This window comes from Anabrus simplex, chromosome 1 (assembly GCF_040414725.1).
Source record: "Anabrus simplex isolate iqAnaSimp1 chromosome 1, ASM4041472v1, whole genome shotgun sequence".
In the NCBI taxonomy this organism is placed as follows: domain Eukaryota; kingdom Metazoa; phylum Arthropoda; class Insecta; order Orthoptera; family Tettigoniidae; genus Anabrus; species Anabrus simplex.
The window spans coordinates 317,858,850-317,873,386 of NC_090265.1; the positions used below are offsets into that span (position 1 = coordinate 317,858,850).

General features: G+C 40.4%; 1 protein-coding gene across 1 annotated transcript in view; it reads left to right on the forward strand.

Annotated features, from left to right (window-relative positions):
• The window catches only part of Sos (Son of sevenless), a 765,665-nt gene that overhangs the window by 216,188 nt on the left and 534,940 nt on the right, over positions 1-14,537 (forward strand). Inside the window, exon 6 of the mRNA XM_067134824.2 lies at positions 12,871-13,011. Coding sequence (XP_066990925.2) covers positions 12,871-13,011 — 141 coding nt within the window. The remainder of the gene's footprint in view (positions 1-12,870; positions 13,012-14,537) is intronic.

Below are 14,537 nucleotides of genomic sequence, written 5' to 3' on the forward strand. Positions count from 1 at the left end.
ATTGTAACGAGTTGGCTAACACTAGACTGGTAGCTTCAATACTAAGATTTATTAACTACGCGCTAGACTACACAAGACTACACACAACTTTTGCTCATAGCACACAGTTACGCAGTTAGCGTGCGCTCTCTCCCTTCGTTTCTCACTTGTTCTCACACTAAACAGTTTTACACTCACACACAATGTCCCACATCGCACGGCTACACGTTCTCTCCTTCACCGACAGTCCGCACTGTAGCACACTAGTTCGATAACCACGGCAGTTCACATACTTCACTACCCTGGCAGTCGCTCACGACTGAACCACACCAACTTCTAACTCAGTCTAACTCTCACTCACTCCAGGCAGGTTGTTCCTCTCTTATATACCTGCGCTGGCCCTTCTAGAATCGTCCGGATGCTGGATGGATCCAGGAACATCGCGAGATGGAACGCTCCAGATTAATTGTGGAGTCATTTCCATACTCCTCTGCTATGGGACCGCGAGCGGAAGCGATTGGGGCTGGCCTAGCACTTAAGCGCTGCTTGTGATTGGCGCAGCTGAAGTGTAAGGGGTGGGCCTATACGGTGGCGGGCCGGGCCCACTGCCAGTTGGCATGGCGGACGCTATGACCATTACAATATTTATAGCATCTTCAAGCACATTCAGTAAGTTTTCTTGCTCTGTATGAAGTTGATGTCACATAATGATAATTTTCATCAGATTTTATGATAATTTTGTTCAATGATGTTTCTGTAAATGTATTATAAAGACAGTGCAAATTAAATAACTAGGTGTACATTCTGAAATAATACTTAGTCTAGAAAAAGTTCTATCATTGTAGTGATGTAAATTCATTACATCATAAATAAGGAATAGGTTTAGATAACTTTGTATCATTTCTGAAATTATGCTTAAGGGCACGTGTACGTGAATTATTTTCAAAAATTTGAATTTTTTATTTTCGTGTATTACTATTCTTTGGAGTTCTCTCTTTCAGAATATATATAGTTTACATATGTTAGCAAGCATATTTTGTCCTAAATGTTGTTTTTAAAAATGTCTGCACTAACTAGCCAAGTCTCATTAAATGTCAAATATTTGAAAGTGTCATAACTTTTCCACCAGTAAAGATATCGGAAAGTGGTAAGTAGTATTTTATCGATTGGCTGCTGTGCGTAAGAACTGATTGCTCTTAGACCTGCCAGCTGCAACGTGTTAGGTTGTAAACAGAAGCCAGTAGCATGCAAGACATTCTCTATTTGTAAAGATCCAGCATTTGCCTGGTGTGAAAATGGTAAACCATAGAAAACCATCTCCAGGGCTTATTACAACTGTACTATGGCTTAGCTATAAGGAGAAACCAGGATAATTTGGAAACTATGAGAAAATCTGTGCGGGCTAGTTTACTTCACAAAGCATCAGTTGATGACCTCCCACAACACATGTTATGTCCTCCAGCTACAGACTCCTGGCGTGGGTGCCAGAGAGCAAGAGCAAAGGCTGAGGGTAAAGATTATTCTCTAAACATTCATTACCTTATGCTGTTATTGAAGCCATAAAACCTATTTATATAGATCTTAGTGCCAAAAATCTTTTCGAAAAATGTTTATATGGACGAACACAGAACCGTAATGAGGGTTTCCATCATTGCATTTGGGAACGTGTGCCAAAATGCAGATTTGTAGGTCTTTCTACTCTAAAAATGGGTGTATTGGATACAGTAATCTGCTTCAATGCAGGTGCTGCATCCAGATGTAAGGTACTGGAGTTATTAGGAATGTCTCCAGGGGAAAATATGGCCTCAGCATTAGCTGCAATTGGTCGCCATAGGGTAATTGATGCTGAGAGGGCCGTATCTGAAAGCTCGAAAGAAGCCAGAACAAAGAGAAGGAATATGAAAAATCAGCAGGATGATGAGTGTGTCCTCAATCATGAGGAATATGGAGCTGGAATGCATTGAAACTAGACGGGTTGGTCACAAACTTAAATTTTTACTTTAATTGGCTCTCCTGAAAAATTGTATTTTTAGGAATATTTATTTTACTATCTCAGTGACCGTTAATGATAGACCACTGAAATTTGGCACACAGTTTCAGTGTGCAATTATCTGAAAAGTAGACTACAATCATGAACATAGCTCTTTATTTATAAAGCATGGGCCATAAAATATTCAACAAAATTTATGAAAATATTAATAACAATTTTAGAAATTTTCCCACAAAAAACTATTTTACCAAATATCATGATTGTAGTCTACTTTGTAGCTACATGCTGTGGGTAGCACATGTAAAAATATCATTCATATCACACGAGTAGTTTCTGAGTTTACCCATCCGACAGCTTGGAATGATTTTGCAGACTTAAAAAACAGTGCAAGAAATGAACTCTCATTTAACTCCTCTGATGAGGTTGACGTCAGGAAGGGCATCCGGTCATAAAAACCCACCATGACAGATTCATCTCGTCTCACACCCGACCCCATAGAGAAACGGGACAATGGTTGGATAAGCACATTTATTATTTTACTAGCTGATGTACCCCTGCTTCGCAACGGGATTCTCAGAAAGACTGACTTTGTGGTTTTCCTAACTGAAATAAACATAGGTCATTACTGTTGTAACCAAGGTCGAAGTTTACAAAACACAACTTTTATTGCTTCACTTTATGATATTTACACAAATAACTGAAATTATTTTGAAGCAAAAAGAATATTGAATCTTGAGAAAAGTATGTCTTTATACAATATGTACAGGTTTACAGTCTTTATATACACTTCTATCTTGAAAAGATAGTCTTTGTGAATTGACACGTTGATAGTCGAAAACTATCTGGCACACTAACATAAATGTCTTTGAGTGTCATTGTTTGTTGAAGTGCCTGAATTCCTAAAAAGCAAGTTCAATTGATTGAAGAAATTCCACCTAGCGAAACTAAGGGAGTTTGCGTAAATTAGGGAATGAAAATGGCTTGTAAAAGAATTACGGAACATAGGCAGCGGAAACAGGTAAGGGAGCGGTGACCAGAGGTGAAACCTCGTACTGCCAGAAATTCAGTCCACCTGGTCGAAGCACATTTTCAAGAGGAGTAGCCTCCGTGCTCGACGTAGGGTGTATTCTGGAGCTGGACACCGGGGCAAGTGGGCAATTGAGCAGGCAGGGAGCTCCTATTTATAGTACACTCGATGGTCAGGCACGCGCACTGAGGGCTGCGCGTCGAAGCTAGCAGAATGATACACAGGCGCGCGTGCAGCTGGCTGGTGGAGCGAGACGGGAGCGCCGGACATACAACACCCTCCCCTCCTAAATACGCCGGTACGGCGTGAAACGGCGGCGGCGCTGGCGGCGACTGCGATGCTGGGGCGGAGCTGCTGAAGGCTCTGTTGTATTGTCCGGAGCTGGAACTGGGCGGAGTGGCGCTGTCTCGTCCTGAAAGGAACCCATTGTGATTAAATGATCTAAAGCGCGTTCAGCAATAGATTTATCAGGTTTAGCAATAGCATCAATAGCTGGACAGGGGCGGTAGCGCAGACGTATCTGATCTTGATGGCGGCAGATACGTTTCTCTGTAGTCTGTATCTCGTATAGACGATGACCCAAAGATCTGCAGATGACTCCAGGTATCCAGAGTGGGTTGGATTTGAATGTCCTGGTGTAGACCTTGTCGTTGAGGGAGAACTTCGTTGATGAGGTCTTATGCTGGGCCGGGAGAGGCTGTAACAGAGAAAGTAAAGTTCTGTGAAGTCGTCCATGGAGCTTCTGTGCAGGAGTGATATTATCAGCGCCGGGTAGAGTTCTGTAGTTGTTTAAGAGTTGGAGCAAGGCTTGGTCTTTAGTTAAGCCTGAAGAGACAGCTTTCTTCATACTTCTTTTAAATGTTTGTACGAAGCGTTCAGCTTCACCATTAGATTGAGGGTGAAAAGGTGGTGCTAGGATATGACGAATGCCATTATGTGTACAAAAGTTCTGAAAAGCAGTAGCTGTAAATTGAGGTCCGTTGTCCGAAATGAGTACTTGCGGTAAACCTTCTGTAGTAAAGATTTTCTGAAGAGCACGAATGGTAGCTTCGGTTGTAGTAGTCGAATGCATATCCACAACATATGGAAAGTTTGACAGTGAATCGATGACTATTAACCACATGGAATTGAGGAAAGGACCTGCGAAATCGATGTGAACTCGTTCCCATGGAGTAGTAGCAGGAGGCCATGAAGCAAGATCAGAAGACGGGGCGTTCTGATTCGTTTGACATTGCTCACAATGACGTATTAGCTTTTCGATGGCGGCATCAATACCGGGCCAGTAGCAGTGTTGACGGGCGAGTTGCTTTGTTCTGGAGATACCCCAATGGCTTTGGTGTAATAATCCGAGAACTTGTTTCTGTAGGCTAAGTGGGATAACCACTCGGAAGATGGTGCCTGCTTCTAGTAATACAACTCCGGCACGAGTCGTGAGACGATGCTGCATACGATGATAAGGTGCCAGGTGGGCAGGAAGTGTGCTCTGAAGAGGCCAACCGTTGCGGATGTAAGTACGTACAGTAGCAAGTGTACTGTCCTTATCCGTAGCTTTAGCTATGCAGGTAGCATCAAGAGGAAAACTGGATACAGTATCTTCAAGTTCTATGTCCAACTGAAGACATTCAGATTCTTGAGAATCGAAGGCAGTATCAGGACCAACGGGTAAGCGGGAGAGGGCATCAGCATTACAATGCTGGGATGTGGCTCGATATACAATCTGATAGGAATAATCAGAAAGGAACATGGACCATCTTTGAAGCTTTCTGAGGGAATTCTCGGGGATCTTATTACCAGGATGGAATAAGTGTACGAGAGGCTTATGATCGGTAATGATCAGGAAATGGTTGCCATAGAGATATTCATTGAAACGGCGAATACCAAAGATGATGGCTAAAGCTTCTTTCTCTATCTGTGAGTATCGACGTTGATGGTCATTAAGTGTTTTCGAAGCGAAGGCGATGGGGCGTTCTTGTCCATGACGATCCTTCTGGGAGAGAACGGCACCGACACCGTAGTCTGAAGCGTCAGTAGCTAGCGTGATGATCTTGTCGGGTTGAAAATGAGTGAGTTGTATAGCTTGAATTAAGGCGTTGTTGATTGTTGTCCATGCCTGTTGGCATTGCGGAGTCCACTGGAACTTAACACCTTTTTTACGTAGAGCGTTTAATGGAGCTGCTACTGTAGCGAAGCGTGGAATGAACTTATTATAATAGTTCGCTTTGCCTATGAAGGACTGAAGCTGCTTGAGGTTCTGAGGTGCTGGCATGTTGACTATCGCTGAGACATTCTGTGTACTAGGACGAATTCCATTCTTATCAAGTATATGTCCTAGGTAGTGAACTTGAGGCTGAAAGAAGGTACATTTAGCGAGATTCGCTCGTAGGCCATTGTCTTTCAATTTCTGGAGAAGGAGGCGTAGATTGGTTAGATGTTCCAGATGATCTTTTCCAGTAACAATAATATCATCCAGGTAGTTAGCACAACCGGGAATGGAGGCGGTGAGTTGAGCCAAATAGCGCTGAAAAATAGCCGCTGAGGATGAAACACCGAATGGGAGCCGCTGGAGCTGTAGCAGTCCGAGAGGAGTGTTGAGTGTGAGAAATTTCTTAGATTCTTCGTCTAAAAGTAGCTGGAGATATGCTTCTTTAAGATCAACTCGAGAGAAGAATTGTCCACCAGAGAGACGACGGAATAAGTCTTCTGGACGTGGAATAGGAAAGATATCTGTGTCGAGTTGTGAGTTGACTGTAGATCGAAAATCGCCACAAAGTCGAACATTACCATCAGGTTTCTTGATTACCACGAGTGGAGTAGCCCATTGACTAGAAGTAATTGGTACAACAATTCCAGTTTGTATCCATCTTTCTAATTCTTTCGTGACCTGGTCTTGAATTGCTAGGGGTACTGGACGTGCTTTGAGGAAGCGAGGCTTAGCTCCGGATTTCAGCTGTATGTGAGCTGTATAGTCTTTGGCTGTACCGAGCTGAGAGTCGAAGACTTCAGGAAACTGCGCTAGGAGAGCGGTAACGTCAGAAGTAGGATGCAATGTAGATACGACGTTAATGTTGTCATGTATCTGGAAACCAAATAAGTTAAATAGATCCATGCCCATAATGTTTGATGCAGTGTAGTTGTTAACTACGAGAAGAGGAATGGCCTTCTGAATTCCTTTATAACTAGCCTGAAGCTTGATTTGACCTTTGATGTCAATTTTCTTCTTGTTAAATGTCACGAGCTGGATGTCAGCTGGAGAGCATGAAGGTGAACCTAAGTCGTGGTAGGTAGTCAGGTTAATAATAGAGACAGGTGATCCAGTATCTAATTGAAAATCGACAGATCGATCAGAGAATGAGAGAGGAATGATGATTTTGTGAGAATCCTTTGTGGGAAGAATAAGATTGATTTGATCAACTTCCATGTCTTGGCGGGGCTGTATATGCTTCCGGCGTGCTGCAGTAGTCTTAGCAGGGCGGAGCGAACTTTGACAGACAGTCTTAATGTGTCCAAGTTTATTACATCGTTCACAAGTAGCTTTGAAAAAACGACAGTCACGACGTTCATGATGCTTGAAACAACCTCGGCAGGAAGGCAGGAGTTTCGAGGTGCTTTTAGAATTGGGCTTCCGTGTAGCATGACGAGAGGGAACCTGGCGAGAATGCTTGGTGGAGAGCGCCTTATCCGTACGGTTCACTGTAGCAGAGGACTTGCGGGCCTGAGGCGAGACTTGTGCAACTTCGTGTGGAGAAGCTATGGCTGCGGCAGTCTTGGTAGTAAGCTCATAAACCGTAGCAATACGCTGGACGTCTTCTAAAGAAGGGTTACTCTGCTTGACAGCGTCAAAACGTATTTTGTCTTCAGGAGTATGTAAAATTAGTATGTCCCGAATGAGAGAATCAGTGTAGGATGAACCACAACCGTCCTTGGAGCAGATGAACTGGCAGGGTTTAGCTAGACCACGCAATTCAGTTATCCATTCAGTATGTGTCTGATGGGGTTGCTTTCTGCTCTGAAAAAATTTATAGCGAGCAGCCACTATGTGAGGAGCTTTGGCATAGTGTTCCGTGAGACGGGCCAAGAGCTGCGTGAAGGGTACCTCAGATAAGTGTTCTTCCGGACTTAATTTACGTAGTAATTCACACGTAGCATTGCCAACCGAACTAAGAAATAGTGCGCGGCGGCGTTGATCATCTGTGACAGAATGGCAGATGAAATGCTGTTGTAGACGGGCTAAATAAACTGACCATTCTTCCTTAGCCGGATCAAAAGCAGAGAACGGAGGAATAGCTGATGGCTGTGTAGAGACAGAAATAGCTTGAATAGCCTGAATTAATGCTGCCTGTTGTTGTTGCATAAACTGTTGTTGTTGCTGCTGTAAGGCTTGGAAGATCGTAGTAAGTTGTTCCGCAGTAGCCATTGCAAGATGCGTGCAAGCAAGAGTAAGGTAAGCTGTGTGTCAGAACTGGTTGGAGTGTCGTTGGTATTTAGCACGTCGCCGTAGAGTTGACAACTGGGCCCGTTGAATTGTAGTGTGGGTTTCGTGTGTACCTCGTCGCTATAGAGTTGGCAACTGGGGCTGATGAATTGTATTTTGGTGCTTTTTTTTTTTTTTACCTCGTCGCCATAGAGTTGGCAACTGGTGTCGAAGAATTGTAGGTGGTTGCTTTTTTACCTCGTCGCCATAGAGTTGTGTTGTAACCAAGGTCGAAGTTTACAAAACACAACTTTTATTGCTTCACTTTATGATATTTACACAAATAACTGAAATTATTTTGAAGCAAAAAGAATATTGAATCTTGAGAAAAGTATGTCTTTATACAATATGTACAGGTTTACAGTCTTTATATACACTTCTATCTTGAAAAGATAGTCTTTGTGAATTGACACGTTGATAGTCGAAAACTATCTGGCACACTAACATAAATGTCTTTGAGTGTCATTGTTTGTTGAAGTGCCTGAATTCCTAAAAAGCAAGTTCAATTGATTGAAGAAATTCCACCTAGCGAAACTAAGGGAGTTTGCGTAAATTAGGGAATGAAAATGGCTTGTAAAAGAATTACGGAACATAGGCAGCGGAAACAGGTAAGGGAGCGGTGACCAGAGGTGAAACCTCGTACTGCCAGAAATTCAGTCCACCTGGTCGAAGCACATTTTCAAGAGGAGTAGCCTCCGTGCTCGACGTAGGGTGTATTCTGGAGCTGGACACCGGGGCAAGTGGGCAATTGAGCAGGCAGGGAGCTCCTATTTATAGTACACTCGATGGTCAGGCACGCGCACTGAGGGCTGCGCGTCGAAGCTAGCAGAATGATACACAGGCGCGCGTGCAGCTGGCTGGTGGAGCGAGACGGGAGCGCCGGACATACAACAATTACAAAAACGTAAGTATGAATGTAGCGATTAAAAGCAATGCTATCATATAAAATACTCGATCAAATGGAAAGCCGCACGTTTTATCACTTTTAACGAACAGTGCTGCGGTTAGATTGCGGTGCCAATCTAATAGTCCGAAGTTCCAGAGCTGGGATGACCAGGCCGCAGATTGCCATGAACACTCATCTGCCATTATTCCGCTAAATATGCACACTGTTCGTTCCAATCAGTGCCTCAGAGTAGGGATTGAATAGCCCGAATGCTATGATGATCCAGTGTGTTACGTACCAGTAGTATCAGAAAATGTATAAACCAGGGGAATGGCATGCTAAAGAAGAAAGTTATCTAACTCCCCAGCTACTTCCCATCAATATTCAGGCAGGCTGTTACACTCTGTACGACTGGGCGAGTTGACCGTGTGGTTAGCGGTGCGCAGCTGTGAGCTTGCATCCGAGAGATAGTGGATTCGAACCCCATTGTCGGTAGCGCTGAAGATGGTATTCCGTGGTTTTGCACTTTCACATCAGTCAAATGCTGGGCCTGTACCTTAATTAAGGCCTAAGGCACTCCTAGCCCTTTCCTACCCCCTCGTCGCCATAAAACCTATCTTTGTCGGTGCGACGTAAATCAAATAAAAAAATACTATGTACGCAGCAGTAATCCTATCTACCGGAGATGAGGGGTAACAGAAGACACAAAGCACATCACGCCAAACAATGGTCAATGTAATGTTATTGTTATTTCAATGTTATGAGCTTTCTATATTGTAGGCCTACACATTTAGTTTTCTTTCGACTCTGTGATTTGTAAAATATTTTATACCGTAAACTGTAGTTTCTTATTCTTCGACTTTACATCCCGATTTTCATTAAATACTGTTTACCCATTTTCTCGTTACTCCAAATTTATGAATATCTTTGTGATTATAGCCAGTTACGGTGACAATGTATAAGACATGAATAATAGGAAATTTAATACTATATAACCTTTGTTATGAAGCATTCATCGATCACACCTCTAATAAGAAATATTTGAGAATTACATTTTAGGCCTTCCCCTAAGCTACCATTTCACTCAGCGTGAATAAAATTATTTACAGCCTAGACTATAGCGACTTATTTCCTGACTTTGCATACCGAGTTTCATCAAGATAGGACTAATAATAACAACAATATTTGAGAATTAAATTTTAGGCCTTCCCCTAAACTACCATTTTTCTCAGCGTGAATACAATTATTGACAGTCTAGATTGTAGCAATTTATTCCCCAAATTTGCATACCCATTTTCTTTAAAATACGACCACTAATAACGTAAATAGTTGAGAATTCAATTTTAGGCCTTCCCCTAAACTACCATTTCACTCAGCGTGAGTAAAATGATTTATAGCCTAGATTGTAGAGGTTCATCCCCCGACTTCACATACCGATTTTCATTAGACTACCAATAACATAAATAGTTGAGAATTAAATTTTAGGCCTTCCCCTAAACTACCATTTCACTCAGCGTGAGTAAAATGATTTATAGCCTAGATTGTAGAGGCTCATCCCCCGACTTCACATACCGATTTTCATTAAATTCTCTTCAACCGTTTTCTCGTGATGCGTGTACATACACACAGACAGACAGACAGACAGACAGACAGACAGACAGACAGACAGACAGACAGACAGACAGACAGACAGACAGACAGACAGACAGACAGACAGACAGACAGACAGACAGACAGACAGACAGACAGACAGAAATTACGGAAAAGTGAAAAGTGCATTTTCTTGTTACTACGGACATGACCGATACAGAAATACCCTTATTTTCAAATTCTGAGCAAGACAAAACTCTTTATTTTATATATATAGATTACATTTTCCCTATCACCTATACAACTTCAGTCAATCTAACACATATACCAGTGATGTGTGTGGTGGTGATTTTTTTAAAATACTGACCTACGTACGGTTGTGCAAGTATGCTTGCACTGATGGTCAGTAGGCATTAATGATTAGTCTTTCAAAGTTCTTATGTATTTTGTTAGTGGTCATTCAATGAGCATCAGTTTTCCTTTTGTCCATGCTTCACTTCAAACCATAGGACTGGTCTTGCTAAGGTTTTATATATGAGTATGTCTTTGAACTATGGATACCTTCATAAACTGATTTATAACTCTGAAATGTTTTTGTATATTTTGTGATTTAATGTGGTATGTCAGCTTCCTCTCTATAAAGGTGGTAGTTTTTGGTAATTTTTTTAGCCCAGATCGCTTTCCTATAATTCATTGTTTAAGCATACTTTGCTTGGTTCTGTTTAAAAGCTATAATAAAAATTAATCATGCATTAGAGCAGATTAATGGCCGGTTTCTGGTACACCACAGTTACCTATGAGTTACCTAAATGTGCTTGTAACTTTAACTGCGCTGTTAACTTTAATGAGTTTCTGGAAACTTAAATCCAGACTTATAAGCCCTGGTAATAAATAGTACAGATATTGTCATTTTTAGTATATCTCGTCGTCCAATGGATGCCTGTACGCAAATGTTTTTAGGGTTATTTTGGTAATATCTAGTTACTTTTACTAGCAGAAGTTTTCTGTAATGAAAACTGGTTGGCAACCACGTACAAGGTTTTCTCAGTCTGATTCAGCATGTAATAATCTCTCATATGAATATATGTATGATCTAATAATGCAAATATTAGATGTATTTCCCCTTCTTTCTTATTCACAGTACGCAGACATCGTCTTAAATTTCACCTTGATCGTTGTTGTCAGTAAAATTATACAAGTACACTACAATTACCAAACAGGTCACTTTTCACTGATCCAGAACACAACAAGCGTAAACAAGAATAATCATGTAAATGAAAACGTTCAGCATACGTTGGAACCTGTCAATCCGGCACTGAAGTTCTGCGCCGATGGTGCGATATCCATTTGTCCTCGCTGCAACTGTTGCAGTTATTTTAGTAAATTGCAAACAAAACTGAAACTCCCACTTAAAAGACACATAATAAAAATGCTGTTTTTCTCTTCAAGGATGCTGGACATGTACGTCAAGATTGCCGTTTCGTCAGTATTTCTTCCGTATCTCAGTGCCGAATCTTGCATGCAAAATGATGCTTATTCCTGCTCATATCTCTCTGGGAACTCGCTCATTTATAATTCTTCTTTGACACGTAATTTCACCTGATCAGATGCCAAACCTTTCAAGAATTCCAATTTTTTTCCCTTTTTTTTTTTTTTTTCTGGACTTGCATGGTACAACTTGAACAGCATGAAAGCGTTACAAACTGCGATCTCCAATAGCCAGAAGAAAATAGCCATATCACTACATTTTTCATTAGTTCCCTGACGTACTCCTCGAACTGAGGATTTTTAGTTCTTAATAACTGAAATGGGCTCGTCATTTGAGATATTTTACTTACAATGACCACGCAACATGCAATGATAAAAATATTCTTGTAACTGCTGACATGAGGTCCACTTGAGAATTTAAATCGAACGTAACGAGCTAACCCTAACCCAGGGTGTGAGGTGTGTTGACACAGACAAGAAGGTAACATAAACTACAGCTCCCTGCAATATTTTTAATTGAAGAAGTTCAGATGTTTTATGTTTATTGGGAATCTATGTGACCTCATGTCACCGGTTAAAGGATATAACAACATTAAAAAAAGGAGTGAAAAATTGGTTATTATTATTCAGCAGGCTTATATTAAATTTATTTATTATTTATTTATTATTTAGTACAAATGTAAATATTAATGGTAAATACTCCGTAATTTCAGATTGGGTGTTCACTTACTACTGATGACACTCATGATTCAAAGCCTGACGAAGGAGATCTTAACATTATAGCTGCACTGAAAGATCAATTTGTCCCTGATGAAAATAAGTTTGATTCAATTTCTATTTTATTTGACAATTCATTTCCCGCATTGGAAGATAAATCTACAGTAGAGGCTTCATGCTCCGAGGATATTGTAACCGAAACAGCTGGGGCAGACGACACCATACAAGTGGAATCAGTGACTAAAGCCAATGATAGCATGGAAGTAAACGTACTGACCTAAATATTGTTGACACCAGCACACCCAGGCATGTTAAAACTACAATGAATGACTGTAATTATAACCAGTTCATTATCACTTACTAATGTTTGCGAAACTAATATAAGACCTTGTATGAAACAGTATGGAGTGGCGCCTCATATCGGTATTTCTTGGAATCAGTTCTAACATAGAGGTAACTACAGCACTAGTTGCAGTTACCAGTTGTTACACAGATAACTGCTAAGAAGCCGATGATTGTTGTTTTGGAAACTTTTAAATGTATCACCATGTTAAGTCATTGATAAATACGCATCTACAGTTAACTGTCATTCCAGAAATCGGCCATAAGATGATTAAGAATTGACTTATTTTCTTCTTTGAAGTGTAAAACCTTTTTAATTTGTGTGTGGTTGATTTTAAAAGAATTCTCTGCTTTGTTTCATTGTATTCTATTCATTCCAGGAATTGGATTGCATGTTTAGCAACATCATGGATATCTATGAGTTAACAGTAACACTGCTAGGCTCCTTAGAAGATATGGTGGAAATATGTGAAGACAAGCAAGTACCTGCGATTGGTAGTTGCTTTGAGGAGTTGGCTGAGGTAACTATAGGTTTCTTGTTCTTAACTCCACAATGAACCTTGAGGTTCTGCTGTATTGGCATGAATATTAGATGACCTAAATTTTGGTACTCCTTGGTAAAACTCCTTTCTAAAATAAAGTAAAATTAAATAAAAATATAACATGCATATAAGATAGACTTGCAATAAACAATACCTCTATTGAATACTTGTATTAAATGTTTGAGGAAGGTCAGTAGCTACTGCATAGAGCAATAAGGATAAAAGTAGTGTACCCGTGTGAGACCTCTCGCATATGGAAAGCTGACCCCCCCCCCGACCTTTCCCTTCACATCCGTATGAAGAGTAAAAGTTGTTAACGAAACATGTTTGTTTATATTTAAAAAATCAAGTATTCCTTACTTTCAATTTACGTATGGAATATGAAATCAAATGCACTACAGTTTATATTTAGCAAAAATTTATTTTTCACAAAATATTATTTAATTTAATTGAAACAATTGTATTTGTCATAAACTTTTATTCAGTACTATTTACAAAAGTTCTTGAAGATTATAGTTTACAACATTTTCTTAAAATTATTGGAAGTAATGATACCATTCACCATGGCAGGGTTATTTTTTTTTTTGATAGATACATAGTTATTAGAAAGATCCTGTACTGCAGAGAAAGCTTCATAAAAGTTGTCCATGAGAGGGCATGGGATTGTGCATGTATAACCCTGCTGTTTGCAGTGTTTGATCTTGTGATTTATTAATGTTCATTTGTAACTTAAACAATTTTAATGGGATGAAAAACATACCAGTAACGAGCAAAGAGGTCGGCCAAGGGAGAGTTAGATTGATCAGATTAGAAATGATCTAGCTGGACGAGATCGAATTGCAGCAGATTGTGGAAGAAGACACCTACACGTACAGAAGTAAATGGAGAGCGCTTTTTCACTGCACCCGGGAAACTAAAGCTGGTTCATGATGATGATGATGATGATGATGATGGAACAAAGACTGGCAAATTTGATAGTAAAAGAAGGCCTAGAATGTCTTCTTTACAGTAAGTTAACTATAATTTATAAATACTTCCATGGCAAGCGTTAGATGACGGAGGAACTAAGACCTGCACGGCTATGTATTTCCTGCGGCAAAGATGGAGCTAACTTTAGTAAAAATCTGACTCGTCTTTTATCAAATCGTTAACATTTATCAAGTGAAATTGAAATTTGACTGCTCCAGGAAATTGTCTCTCTTTTGACACATCATTTGTTAAGATTCGTTTATTGTGAGAGCCGCAAAAGGGAATCTATACTATAGAAATAATATATATTGCACCCGTCCACCTCCCGAGTCCCAGACTAGCATTTATCTCAGGGGTGTCGGTTCATTATTTAAGTCATCAAATATAACTATAGCGGCATAAATGAACACGGGAATGAACGGAGCAATTTAAAATTAAAATTGGGGAAGGCTCGATTGTAAACTTGAATTTAAGGACTCCATGATAGGACTAGGAAGTGACTGTTAACTTTAAAAAGGGCATCATCTAACTACAAT